Source organism: Tachyglossus aculeatus, chromosome 5, assembly GCF_015852505.1.
Source record: "Tachyglossus aculeatus isolate mTacAcu1 chromosome 5, mTacAcu1.pri, whole genome shotgun sequence".
Lineage (NCBI taxonomy): Eukaryota > Metazoa > Chordata > Mammalia > Monotremata > Tachyglossidae > Tachyglossus > Tachyglossus aculeatus.
The window spans coordinates 88,893,372-88,907,623 of NC_052070.1; the positions used below are offsets into that span (position 1 = coordinate 88,893,372).

General features: G+C 41.1%; 1 protein-coding gene across 1 annotated transcript in view; it reads right to left on the reverse strand.

The window, feature by feature from the left end:
- LOC119928831 (ADAM DEC1-like) overlaps positions 1–14,252 on the reverse strand; it is a 65,271-nt gene that overhangs the window by 17,582 nt on the left and 33,437 nt on the right. Inside the window, exons 3-5 of the mRNA XM_038747347.1 lie at positions 10,636–10,742; positions 2,707–2,825; positions 105–181 (exon numbers count right to left, since the gene is read on the reverse strand). Of these exons, the coding sequence (XP_038603275.1) occupies positions 105–181; positions 2,707–2,825; positions 10,636–10,742 (303 nt within the window). The remainder of the gene's footprint in view (positions 1–104; positions 182–2,706; positions 2,826–10,635; positions 10,743–14,252) is intronic.

Sequence of the window (14,252 nt, forward strand, 5' to 3'; positions counted from 1 at the left end):
CCTTTGACCTAGACAACTTGGGCACTTGGTTTAAAGCATCTTCCTAACTCTCAGCCTCTTTTGCTGTATTTTGTAATGATGATACACTAAACAATAGAACTTACTTGTTTTTTTGTAGATGAAGTACTATATCTTCTCCATGTAACTTAATACGATACTGCACTTCCGACTGGTATATTTCCTGCAAATTTTCAATCGCATTATAGATTAAGGCTGTACAACGTCTCTCTCTAGCACATTTAGTTACTCAGAAACTCACTAGCCATTCCAAAACCAAATGACAACAGCAAAATCAGTGAAGAGGAAAGCCAGATGAGGCCTTATGTTCTGGAAGCAAGTCTGATTTGTACGTGTCAATTATCTTAAATGTTTCAGCTAGTCTCCCCCAAGAAAATTGTGTGTGGTGAAACTTAACTCAGTAGGCCCTAACACTTTTCCTCACTGGGATTTAGGAAATAGAGAATGGAAAATCTTTAAGCACTTCAAGTGCTAGTAGACCTAGAGTTCTTACTGACCACTAAACCAAGTACAGTGGAAGCTGAATACAATGGCAACACATGTGCTGAAAGGTAATCGAACAATCAGTGGTATCTTTTGAGTGTTTACTGTGTGCAGAACACTGTACTAAAAGCTTGGGAGAGTAAAATATAACAGAGTTGGTAATGAGTCTAGAAGAAAGGCAATACAGGAGAAGGTTGGTGAGTCTGATGTATAGGCCAATAATTGTTCCACCCACTGGGGAAAAATGCAATCTCTTCCCTCTTGTAAGTTTTTTGTAGCCCTGTAGAATGAATATATAATGCAACAATAATATATATAATTTCACTGAGGGTAGGGAATCTGTGTAATATTTCCATTGTACTCTTCCAATCAATCAGTGGTGATTAGCAAGTGCTTCCTGTGTGCAGAGCACTATAATAAGCACTTGGGAGAATCCAACTCATTAGTGTTGGTAGACACAATCGCTGTCCACAAGGAGATTACAGACATAGTAAAAGACATTAAAATACATTACAAATAGGTGAAATGGCAGAATATAAAGCTACGTAAATAAGTGCTGTGGAGCTGAGGTGAGTAACAAAGTGTTTAAGGGGTACAGACCCAAGGGTTTAGCATATACTTCACATTCAGTAGGCGCTCAATCAATGCCATGAATGGGATGTGTTGGTTCAACTTGCTCATTTTTCCATCATGGAGTTAAGAGTTTGAGAAAGCAATAAAATGCAGTTTGGCTGGGACAGATTCAGGTAAATGATCAATCAAAACAGGTGAAAGTTCAATGGGAGTTAAGTGTTGTGATAGGGATAAGGAAAAAAAAAGCTACACATTCAAAATGTGAAAAGCCTTGCTCCAATAGTTCAACAAAAAAATGATCAGGGAGCATTGTGATGGACCACAAGGGGTACTACAAGTTAAATAAGAGAGAACACAAAATTGCTATGTAAAAGAATCAATCCATTATCATGGTCCATAACAAAAAAAGACACGTCAGAGCCGATAAACCTCTGTGCTCAGAATTTATCAAGATACAATTTTGCATTCAACAATTTACACTTTGAAATAAATTTTAAACGAAGGAAACAAAGGGTGAAAAGTGTGTTAAAAAGCAGGATCTATGAAAGAAACTGGGGCTACAGAATTTCAAGAAAGACTGAGAAGGCTGAGAAGTTTCTGATTGGCTGTCTCCTCCACTGAAGACAGAATGTCTGATTGGATAGCCTTTATGACAGGGTAGGTAATGATGATGATGATGATGATGATGATAATGATAACAACAATAATTATAGTGGTATTAAGTGCTTATGCCAAGCACTGTACTAAATGCTGGGGTAGATACAAGTTGATCAGGTCCCACAGAGGGCTCAGAGTCTACGTAGGAGGGAGAACAGGTATTGAATCCCCATTTCACAAATGAGGGAACTGAGGCACAGAGAAGTGAAATGACTTGCCCAAGGTCACATGGCAGGTGATTGGCAAGGTCAGGATTAGAACCCATATCCTCTGAATCCCAAGCCTGTACTCTTTCCACTAGATCACCAATGAGAATTGCATAGAAGGAAAAATGTCCTAACAGCAGTAATTGTTTCATTCAACAGGCTAACAAGGAAGAGAGTGGACGTTTCATCATGAGGAGCAGTATGCCTCATCAAAAAGACACAGACGTATAAGTCAGAGGACCTGGGATCTAATACTAGCTCTGCTTCATACATGCTGTGTGATGCTGGGCGAGTCACTTAACTTCTCTGTGCCTCAGCTTCCTCATCTGTAAAATGGGGATTCATTACCTGTTAGATTGTTTGATCTTACTTAGATTGTGAGCCCCATGTAGGAACTGATTATCTTGTCTCTACCCCAGTATTAGTACAGTCCTTGGCACGTAGGCAGTGCTTTAAAAATACCGCAGTTATTATTAATTTGTATTGTTATCAGTATCTGCTTAGATTGCTTTTGGGATGGTGCTGATGACACTTGGACATCCTCTCCAACCAATGATATTTCTCATGGGAAATAAGCATTACAGAAAACCTCTGTTAGTAGAAAGCCTGTCTTTCTTTCACATTTCTTGTGGTCAAATCTCCTAGACTCATTCACAAAACCTTATTCATTCATTCAATCATATTTATTGAGCACTTACTGTGCGCAGAGCACTGTACTAAGTGCTTATTTTGACATCAAACATTCTGTTTTGATCATCACAAACTTTACCTCTTTGTTGTTAGCTTCTTCCTCTGCCTCCTTTACATCTCTTTTGTGTAAGGTGTGAAGTTTTTGAGGAAAAACAATTTCATATTTCTTTGCCCCTGGCACTTGGCTGATGGCACTGACTAGGAAAAAAAAAGAAGCAGAAAGAGTTGTTGGGACAGGGACTGTGTGGATTAACTTGAATTTACCTCAGGGCTTAGCATAGTATTTGGCACAAAAGAAGCACTTAATAAAACATAATTATTGTCATGATTATTAGATAGTATTTTGAGATATAATTTGCATTCCTTTCCAACGAAGGCTGGGATGACTTTGGGAAAACCATTGCCAGGTCTATGAAGGTCAGCCAGCTAACAAGCTTTTCGTTTATGGCCACCTGAAGCACACTTGTTTTGGACACCAAGTAAAATGAATGCACGTACCTGGTGGACTGTGCAGGTGGAAAGAAAGGGGTGAAATATTCCTTGACCATTCTGTTGCTCACAATCATACCAGAGGGGAAAGTGGTTCAAGACCCAGTAATCCATTTGGAAACTCACCTTAAGCCAACAGTCAGAGAACAGAAGAAATCACAAAGTATTTTTCAAGACCATGTCAAAATGAAAATTTCGCCAGGAAAATAAGTTTTATTGCCTCAAGGGTGAAAACTACGCAGCCCTCGATTTCCAATCTGTGAAATTATTAACCTGATTGTACTGGCATTAGCACTTACTAACTCAACTAGTTTCATTCAAAGCAGAGTGGCTCAATGGAAAGAGCTCGGGCTTCCGAGTCAGAGGTCATGGGTTCAAATCCCGGCTCCACCAATTGTCAGCTGTGCAACCTTGGGCAAGTCAGTTAACTTCTCTGTGCCTCAGTTAGCTCATCTGTAAAATGGGGATTAAGACTGTGAGCCCCACGTGGAACAACCTGATCACCTTGTATCTCCCCAGCATTTATAACAGTGCTTTGCACATAGTAAGTACTTAACAAATTCCATTAATTATTATTATTATTATTATTCAGCACTTACTAAAAGAGCTAGTGAAGCTCTTAGCAAAATGATGATTATGACATTCATTAAACACTATGTGTCAAGCACTGTTTTAAGAACTGGGGTAGATGCAAGTTATGCATGAACTATTACAGCCAAGGAAGCCCTGGTGGTCTGAAAGACCCTTTAAGAGGAGTCTTGAACACAAAAAAATAAATAGCCCCTAAAGATTATAAAACATTGAACAATACTTTGTGTATTAGACTGGTCTAGTTTTTAATACTGGAATAAGAGCCAAAAGATGGTTATTAGATTTGATTCTTCCCACATCTCCCCACTACTGAAAATCTTCCAGTGGTTGCCCATCCATCTCTGCATCAAGCAGAAACTCTCACCGTCGTCATAATAATAGTCTAATTATGTAATGTCAATTTTAGGACAAAACCTACAGTCAATCAGTGGTATTAACTGAGAGCTTCTGCGTGGGTTGGTAGGCTGGATCATATAAACACTCAATCAGCTCTCTTTCTCTTACCTATCCTCACTCATCTTCCACTATGACCCAGGCTACACACTTTGCTCCTCTAACATGAACCTACATATTGTGCTTCAATCTCATCTCTCTAGCTGCTGACCCAACGTTCCCGCCTTCCACCATGCCTGGAACTCCCTTTTGTTTCGTATGTGACAGATGGCTATTCTTTCCATCTTCAAAGCCTACTAAAATTACACCTCTTCCAGGAAGCCTTCCCTGACTAACCTCTCATCTCCCCATCCTATTCTCCTTTCTGCCCCGCCTATGCACTTGTGTTCATGCACTTTGATATTCACCCCATCTCTACGTCCTCAGCACTTATGTGCATAGCCTTTTTCTCTATTGCTTCCAGTATCTGTAATTTATTTTTATGTCTGTCTCCCCCACTAGATAATAAGCTCCCTGTGGGCAGGATCGAGCATACCAACCCATGCAGAAGCTCTCAATTAATACCACTGATTTACTGTAGGTTTTGTCCTAAAATTGACATTACATAATAAGACTATCAGTCATATTTCTACAGCTCTTACTGTGTATAGACTCTGTACTAAGCACTTGGAAGAGTACAATAAAACAAAATTGACAGACAAATTCTCTGTCCACAAGGAATTTATAATCTATTACTACTAACTGAGGGATTGCATTGCAGAATTTCAAATTTCCCAATTCAATTGTGGTTTTAAAATCTATTCCCCTGCTAAAGCCAAAGTCAAGCCCAGTGCTAACCCCATCATGGGCAATGGATTTTTGATGATTACCGATAGCGAAAACAGCTGATGTTCAGTCAAATGCCCTATGTAAGACGAAATGTAAAATTCAAGAAAAACAAAGACAGCTGTCCAATACTTAATTTATATAATAAGACTGTTTACTAGACCTTGGGTACTTACTTTGAGTATGAGAAACGAGTGAAACAGCAGCAAAAAATAGTATAGGAAGCATGCTGGATAGGAAAGAAGCTTCAGGTGCTTCCAAAAGCGCTCCCTCTGCTTCTGTGTCTGCTTTCGCTTCTCAAGTGAGCTGAAAGGACAAATTCAGTATCTTTATTGCTCTCCATACGTAGTGAGATATTTCTTAATCTTATTGGGCAACTTCCAAGAAACAATGGAGAACCTGCTTTGAGAGTCTTCCCTGGTCATTGAGAGGCACTTGAGATACAAAGCTCTAGCTCAAAACCTTTTTATCCCCAACTGATGTCCTGAAACTTTCTGCAGAGTGGTATTGTCAGGGTTCATTTTGTTAAACAATAGCAAATACAGTGTGAATATAGGTTAATTTTCAAAACCCCTCTAGACATTAAGCTCGTTGTAGGCAGGGAATGTGTCTGTTATATTGTTGTTAGCGCTCCCCCAAATGCTCAGTACAGTGCCCTACATAGATTAAACCCTCAGTTAATACAACTGATTGATTGATGAGCAATGACCTATTGTTTCTATCAATGGATTTAATTCTCTAGAAATTATAATGTGGGGAACAACAGTTTAGCACAGTGAATAATTTGGAGTACTTGAAGTCTTTCATGGCCAATCCCCTCTTCTTATTAAAGTGTTTTTTTAAGGGAATATATTGACAGGGTGTATTTAACTGGAAGTGTGGCAGAAAAAGGTTAGCAGTGAAAATTAAAGTCGCTGCCCTCCATTAATTTACAATCCTTTGGGGGAGACAAGTGGACAAAAATGATCAAACATGTAGAAGGCATAAGACTACTAGTCTAATGGAAAGAGCACAGATCTGGGAGTCAAAGAACCTGGGTTTTAATCCTGGCTCTGTACTTGCCTGCTGTGTGACACTGGGCAAGTCACTTAACTTCTCTGTGCTTCGGTTTCCTCATCTGTAAATGGGAATTGAAAACCTATTCTCCCTCCAATTTACACTGCGAGCCCCATATGGGACAGGAACTGTTTGCAATATGAGTCTCATGGATTTACTCCAGCCCTTAGAACAGTGCCTGACACATGGAAAGCATTTTAACAAATATAATAATAATAGTAATGAGATACAAAGGATACAGTACAAATATAATTGATCAATTAAATCACAAATAAATATATTTACACTTTAGAGCTAATGTAGCTGATGAGGTACTATGGCCAGGAAGATGGGAATTTATTTAGTCACGGGAATTTCTAGAGGGTTTGAAGGTGAAAAGGGGTGTGGCTTACAGATTTGACTGGTGAGAGAATTCCATGAAGGGGGAAATTACTTTATAGTAAATAGGAACACAGATTAAATGGTTCAGAAAAATAAAAACTTGAAATGTCAATTTTTCATGGTCTATGCCCGACTAGATCATAAACTAAAATATCTGTAAAAGCTTTTTTGTGTTGATTCTTGCTAATTCTTATGCTGCATTTTTGCATGTGGTATCTCAATTTGAAATATGAGACTTCTAGAAAAAAAGAGTTTTCAAGATACATCTGGAGGGGATTAGAATTAGCATGTTCAGAAAGCTCTATGTATAGAACTAAGGTAGGTTGTACTTATGACCACACTTATAATAACACTGAATTTGAAAATCGTTCCTAAAAAATTCTGACTGCAATTCCTTCTCCCCTAAATACAACCACCTAGGCTCTGCTGTTTGTCTGCTGTGAGACCTTGGATAAGTCAATTAGCACCTCTGTGCCACCATTATCTATAAAATGGGGATTCAATACCTGTTCTCCCTCCCACTTGAACTGTGAGTCCCATGTAGGACAAGGACTTTGTCCAGTCTGATTATCTTGTATCTTTCCTCATGCTGAGTACACTGTCTGGTACAGAGTAAGTGCTTAACAAGTACCATTAAAAAAAAAAATTGCTTGACCCCAATTTTGTGCAGTAGGACTTTTCACCTCTAAAGTGCTCTCTCTCCCTAGAAATACTGAAATCAACCCACCTCCACCCCATTTCCCCTGGGCTCCTCTGTAAATTTCTCACAATATTTCTTCTTCTCAACATCTGAAAAGCTGAGAAAGTTCAGGACCAAAACCGCAATGAATCCAAAAATTAAATGGTGCAGAAACCGTTGAAATCCCAGAGCCATAGATCTGGAAGGGATTGTGAGAAGTCTCCCAGAGCATCTACAGTCAGGGAGATGGTTCACTCAACCAGGCAGATGCTGTGTGAATTTATTCTGTAAGGACATTATCAAAGAACAAAGTAAGTGACAAAACTTTCAACCTCTCTTGGCATTTGCTGTACATCTCAGAAACATAATTACTCAGAAGTTAAGATTACCCTGCCACAGAGAGGCCTAGTCTACAGTAAAGCAGAAGGATGCTGTAGAGAGTATGGAATAGAAGCATCATGGCATAGTGGCAAGAGCAAGAACTTGGGAGTCAGAGGTTGCGGGTTCCAATCCTGGCTCCACCACTTGTCTGCTGTGTGGCCTTCAGCAAGTCACTTAATTTATCTGTGCCTCAGTTACTTCATCTGTAAAATGGGGATTGTGTCCAACCATTGAATCTACCCCAGTGCTTAGAACAGTGCTTGGCACATAGTAAGTGCTTAACATATGCCATAATTATTATTATTAATACCCCCACCACATACATACATGTGCACGCCTGCACAAACCTGAACACACACACTCACACACACATACAGAGGCAGGCACATACAATCACACCTCTAAGGGGAAGCGCAGCCTGAATGACATAGGATTATTTTAGCATCATGGTCAGAAGCAGAGCTGGTAACCACATACACGTCACATTTTTCAAGTTGTGCTCTCCAGCCTCCCTGCCATCTTCCCAATGACTTTTCCTCCTTAAAGATTCATGCATGCAGGAGGTGGTGATGTCAGTCACAACCTGGAGCAGGCATTGTAGAACACAGCTTGCTTTAGCAGCCCAGGATTTATCTGGTTACTGTTGAAGAATCTGGGAGGAAAGAGAGGGATACTTGTCATATCCCACGGCTCCCTCCAGCTATCATCCCATCTCCCTCCTGCCATTCCTCTCTGAACTCCTTGAGTGAGTTGTCTACATCCATTGTCTCAAGGTCCTCTCTTCCAATTCTTTCCTTGACCCATTCCAGTCTGTTTTCTGTCCCTCTGGTCCGCAGAAACTGCCCTCTCGAAGGTTGCAAATGATCACCTTCTTGCCAAATCAAATAGCCTTTACTCCATCTTAAACCTCCTTGACCTCTCAGCTGCCTTCAAAACTGTTGACCACCCCCTTCTCCCAGAAACATCATCCAACCTCTGCTTCAGTGATGCCGTCCTCTCCTGGTTCTCCTCCCATCTCTCTGGAAGCTCACTCGCAGTCTCTTTTGTGGGCTCTTCCTCTGCCTCCCACCCCTTAACTGTGGCTGTAGTTCTCCAACTACACCCACTCCCTTGGAGAACTCATTCACTCACATGACTTCAAGTATCACCTCTATGTGAATGATTCCCAAATCTACCTCTCAAGCCCTGATCTTTCTCCCTCTGCAGTCTTGCATTTCCTCCTGCCTTCAAGACTTCTCTTCTTGGTTGTCCTTCTAGAAATGTGCTTCTTAGAGAAGCAGCATGGCTTAGTGGCAAGATCCTGGGCTTGGGAGTCAGAGGTCAGGGGTTCTAATCCCGGCTCTGCCACTTGTCAGCTGTGTGACTCTGGGCCAGTCACTTCACTTCTCTGTGCCTCAGTGACCTCATCTGTAAAATGGGGATGAAGACTGTGAGCCCCACGTGGGACAACCTGATCACCTTGTAACCCCACCCCCCCAGGGCTTAGAACAGTGCTTGGCACATAGTAGGCGCTTAACAAATACCATCATTATTATTATTATTATTATTATGTCCTGCCGTAATCACAAACTGAACAGGTCCAAAACATAACTCCTTATCTTCTCACCCAAACCCTGTTCTCCTCCTGACTTTCCCATCACTACAGACAGCACCACCATCATTCTTGTCTCACAAGCCAATAACCTTGGCATTATCGTTCTTTCATTCATTCAGTCATATTTATTGAGTGCTTACTGCATGCAGATCATTGTACTAAGCACTTGAGAGAGTACACTACAACAGTAAACAGATACATTCCCTGCCCACAACAAGCTTACAGTCTGGGGGGTGGGTCACATCTAGAGAGTTTCCAGTACTCCAACAGTTTTGACTATGGGATGGAAAGTCAAACAGAGGCATATCCATTCCATTCCTAGCTTGGCGAGTGGCTAGCGAATGGAAGGCAATCTGCTACAATTCAAAATTCACCTGTGCTGGGCAGCAGCGGCATGGGAGAGAGTAGAGCTTACTGTGCAGAAGGAGGCAATGGTAAACAACTTCCATATTTTTACCAAGAAAACTCTATGGATACACTACCAGAATGAGTGCAGATGGAGGTGGAGCGTTCTGGGAGAGGTGTGTCCATGACATCGCTATGGGTCAGAGATGACTCAACAGCATAAGACAAGACAAAACCTCGATATCATCCCTCTTGCTGTCAACCACTTGCTCACATTCTCCCTCCTGGTTGAACTCCCTTTTCCTTCATATTCGACAGACCCGTCCCCTCTTATCTACAAAACCATACTAACATTGTATCTCCTCCAAGAAGCCTTTTATGACTACTCTCATTTCTAAACCCTATTCTCTCTTCCTTCTATGTCACCTATGCATTTGGATCTGTATCCTTTAAACACTATGATGCTCTCCCCTCTATATACTCTATCACTACCCCTACCTGTAATTTATATGTAATGTAATGAGAGAAGCAGCGTGGCTCAGTGGAAAGAATGTGGGCTTGGGAGTCAGAGGTCATGGGGTCTAATCCCAACTCTGCCACTCGTCAGCTGTGTGACTTTGGGCAAGTCACTTCACTTCTCTGTGCCTCAGTTACCTCATCTTTAAAATGGGGATGAAGACTGTGAGCCCCACATGGGACAACCAGATCACCTTGTATTCCCCACTAGCGCTTAGAACAGTGCTTCGCATGTAGTAAGCACTTTACAAAATACCATCATTATTATTATTATGTATTTCTATGTCTGTCTACCTACTAGACCATAAACTTCTTGAGGGCAAAGACTGTGTCTATTAACTCTGTTGTACTTATTCTCCCAAGTGCTTAGCACAGTTTTCTGCACAGAATAAGCACTCAATAATGATACCATTGATTGATTAATCCATTGATTTATAGGGAAGAAATTCTTGGCAAACAAAGGAACTGTACTGCTTTTGCATATAGATCACAAGGAAAAATTGAGCTCCCTGAGTATTACCACGATCAAAGGCAAGACAGCTTCCCTTCCTTAACAGTGAACAGGCACTCACAGTGAAGAATGTTTCTTTAGGTCAGGAAACTAAGGTACATTTTTTTATTATGGTAATTCTTAAGCGGTTACTATGTGCTAAGTGCTGGGGTCACTACAAGGTTATAGATCAGACACAGTCCCTGACTTTCATGGGGCTCACAATCTATTTTATCTCTTTTTTACAAATGAGGAAACTGGGGCCTACGGAGATGGTTACAGAGAGGGCTGGTAGAGGAGCTGGAACTTGAACTCAGGTACCAAGATTCCCAGTCCTGAGGCTTTCCCTTAAACCAGTGATGGTCTAAAGCCATACTGAAAATAAGAAGTGGGATTGGGATATGGACTCATGCATCTCAAGTGCTTTCCAGTTGACCGCGGTAAAACTAATAGCTACATCATGAGCGATATTTCAGTAAAATAGGGGGTGGCATGTGTTTGAATCATTCAAGTTGATGGGATCACCAAGGGGAAGATACTTCACATATGGACCTCCACGTTACATCGCACACCATTTTGTTCATTTTATTTGGTTGATTCTTCCTTGATTTCAAAGGCATTTGAGTTCGTTGTTGATTCTTCCTTAATTTCAAAGGCATTTGAGTTCATTTTTAAAGCAATCATGTTGTCTCCTCCTTCCTTACATTACTGCTTTCCTACTGCATCCCGGTCTGCACACTTTGCTCCTCTAATGCCAACGTTCTCAATGTACTTTGATCTCCCTGCTGATCTCTCACTCTCATCATGCCTCTGGCCTGGAATGCCCTCCCTCTTCATATCTGATAGTAGACCACTCCCCCACCATCAAAACCTAATTGAAGGCACATCTCCTCCAAGAGGCCATTCCCAACTAGGCCCTCATTTCTTCTTCTCCCACTCCCCTCTGCTCTTGCACTTGGATTTGCACCTTTTTATTCACCTCTCCCTCAGGCTCACAGTGCTTCTGTACATATCCATAATTTATTTATTATTATTATAATGGTATTTGTTAAGCTCTTATTATGTGCCAAGTACTGTACTGAGTGCTGGCCACACACTGCACTCAATAAATACGATTGACTGACTGACTGTCCATGAATTTAAAGTCTAGAGGGGGAGACAGACCTTAATATAAAGAATTACAACTCTGACGGGCAGTGTGGTGAGTGCTACTTAGGTGAGTTTGTTTTGAGGAGGATTTTGAGAGACTTGCAACCCCTGCACAGGAGGCAATGTGGCTGCTTACTATTTACCCTTAGACTGTGAGCCCCTTCCTATACCGTAAGCTCTATGTAGCACTCACTGTGTCCAACCTGGGTATCTTGTATTGATCTAAAGCACTTAGTACAGTGCTTGGCACATAGTAAGTGATTAACAAATACCACATTATTATTACTACTATTACTACACTCTGCATTCTGTGTGGGTTTCCATGGGTGGAAGTGAATGCCACCCTCATAATCAGCATGAACAGGGAAGAGCAGGGTCTGTGGCTGAAGTTGCGTGGAGAGATTCTGGGTTTTGGTCTCAGACTATAGTGAGGAGCAGTGTGGCCAAGTGAGAGGAGCCCAAGCCTGGGAGTCAGGGGACATGGGTTCTAATCCCAGCACCACTACTTGTCTGCTGTGTTCCCTTGGGCAAGTAACTTAACTTCTCTGTGCTTCAGTTATCTTATTTGTAAAATGAGGATTAAGACTGTGAGACCTATGTGGGATAGAGACTGTATCCAACATGAATATTTTATATCTACCCCAGCATTTAATACTGTGATTGACACATAGTAAGCACTCAACAAATACTATAAAAAAAATTTTTTAAATCCCCTCAACCCATCATGTACTACTAAAAAGTGGATTGGGTGGCAATATGTTGTTAATAATAATAATAATAATAATGATAGTAATGATAACTATAGTATTTGTTAAGTGATTACTATGTGCTAAGCATTGTACAAGTGGTGGATTAAACACAAGAGACTCAGACTGGGCCCCATTTTGACTGATCCCTATTTTGCAAATGAAGAAATTGATGCACAGAGAAGTCTCATGCACAGAGAAGTTAAGTGATTTGCCCAAGGTCACTCAGCTGGCAAGTGGCAGAGTCAGGATTAGAACCAAGGTCCTTTGACTCTCAGACTAATACTCTTTCCACTAGGCAACACTGCACCACTACTAGCCCCGAGTTTCAAACGCATGGTTCTCCTGAAAATGAGAGAGTCTAAAAAAAAATTGTTAGCAAATAGGCAGCCTGGAACACTGGCCCCTCCAGCCTGAAGAATCAGATTAGCATTTTTCAGCGTCTGAGTGTCCGCTCAGATGAATTTAGGCACATACTGAATGGGGCAGGAGGCCAGAAAAATTGTTCCTAAAAACCACCTACCTCACCCCAGTTAGCTTTACAAGATGACTAGGATTAGTGGGACTTAACTTTGGAGTGTATAGACCATAGCATAAAGAAATATGCTAAGCAATGATAAAATAACAATTTTATCATGAAACATTACATCAGGATGCCTTGGAATAACAGTTGTTTAATGAGAAGTGCATAATGGAAATAGCAGTTGCTTAATAAGAAGAATTCTGTGATGGAAAGAGTAGTTCGTTCATTCATTCAATCGTATTTATTGAGTGCTTACTGTATGCAGAGCACTGTACTAAGCGCTTGGAAAGTACTAGTTGGCAACAGAGACAGTCCCTACCCAGCAACGGGCTCACAGTCTAGAAGGGGGAGACAGACAACAAAACAAAACATGTGGGCAGGTGTCAGGTCATCAGAATAAATAAACACGAAGCTAGATGCACATTATTAACAAAATAAATAGAATAGTAAACATGTAAAAGTAAATAAATAGAGTAATATATCTGTACAAAGATATATACAGGTCCTTCTGGACTGTGAGCCCACTGTTGGGTAGGGACTGTCTCTATATGTTGCCAACTTGTACTTCCCAAGCGCTTAGTACAGTGCTCTGCACACAGTAAGCGCTCAATAAATACGATTGATTGATTGATTGATTGCTGTGGGGAGGGGAAGGAGGGAGGGCTGGGGGATGGGAGGGAGGAGAGAAAAAAGGGGGCTCTGTCTGGGAAGGCCTCCTGGAGGAGGCCTCAAGGAAGCAGTGAGAAACAGTTTGGCCTAGTAGATAGAGCATGGGCTTGCGTTCTAATTCCGGCTCCTCCACTTTTCCGCTGCATGACCTTAGGCAAGTCAATTAACTTCTCTATGCTTCAGTTACCTCATCTGTAAAATGGGGGCAATTAAGACCGTGAGCCCCATGTAGGACATGGACTGTATCCAACCTGATTAGCTTGTATCTACCCCAGCGGTTAGTACAGTGCCTGGCACATAGTAAGCACTTAACAGGTGACATAAAAAATAAGAACTGCATTCATTGCATGTAATCTAATCAGATAATTAGTTGACATTGTAGCACTAAGTAAAACAAAATTTCTTGATGAAAGTCAGCTTCAGGAATATGTACCGCATATACCTTCTCCTGGAGAGTTTTGGGCTTACTATAGCGAGGCTTATAGCAGAGATACAGTTTGTGGTTTGCCAAAAAGAATGAAAGAACTACAGGGATTCAATAGATTCTTAAACCAAACATCCAACAAGAGTTCCTCCCCACCTCCTTGCACCACCAAAAAAGGGTGTCAGCAGAATATAATAAAATAAGGAAGTTACGATGCTTACATTCTATGTGATCATAGAGAAGTTATCTGGAAAAAATCAGATTAAGGGGGACTGCCTGAAGAGGGGTGATGTTAGAAGGTAAAAAAAAGTAGATGAAAGGGAAGAGGCATTGGTTAGATAGAAGAAGGGTAGAAAGATGAGGGAGGAGGCCAC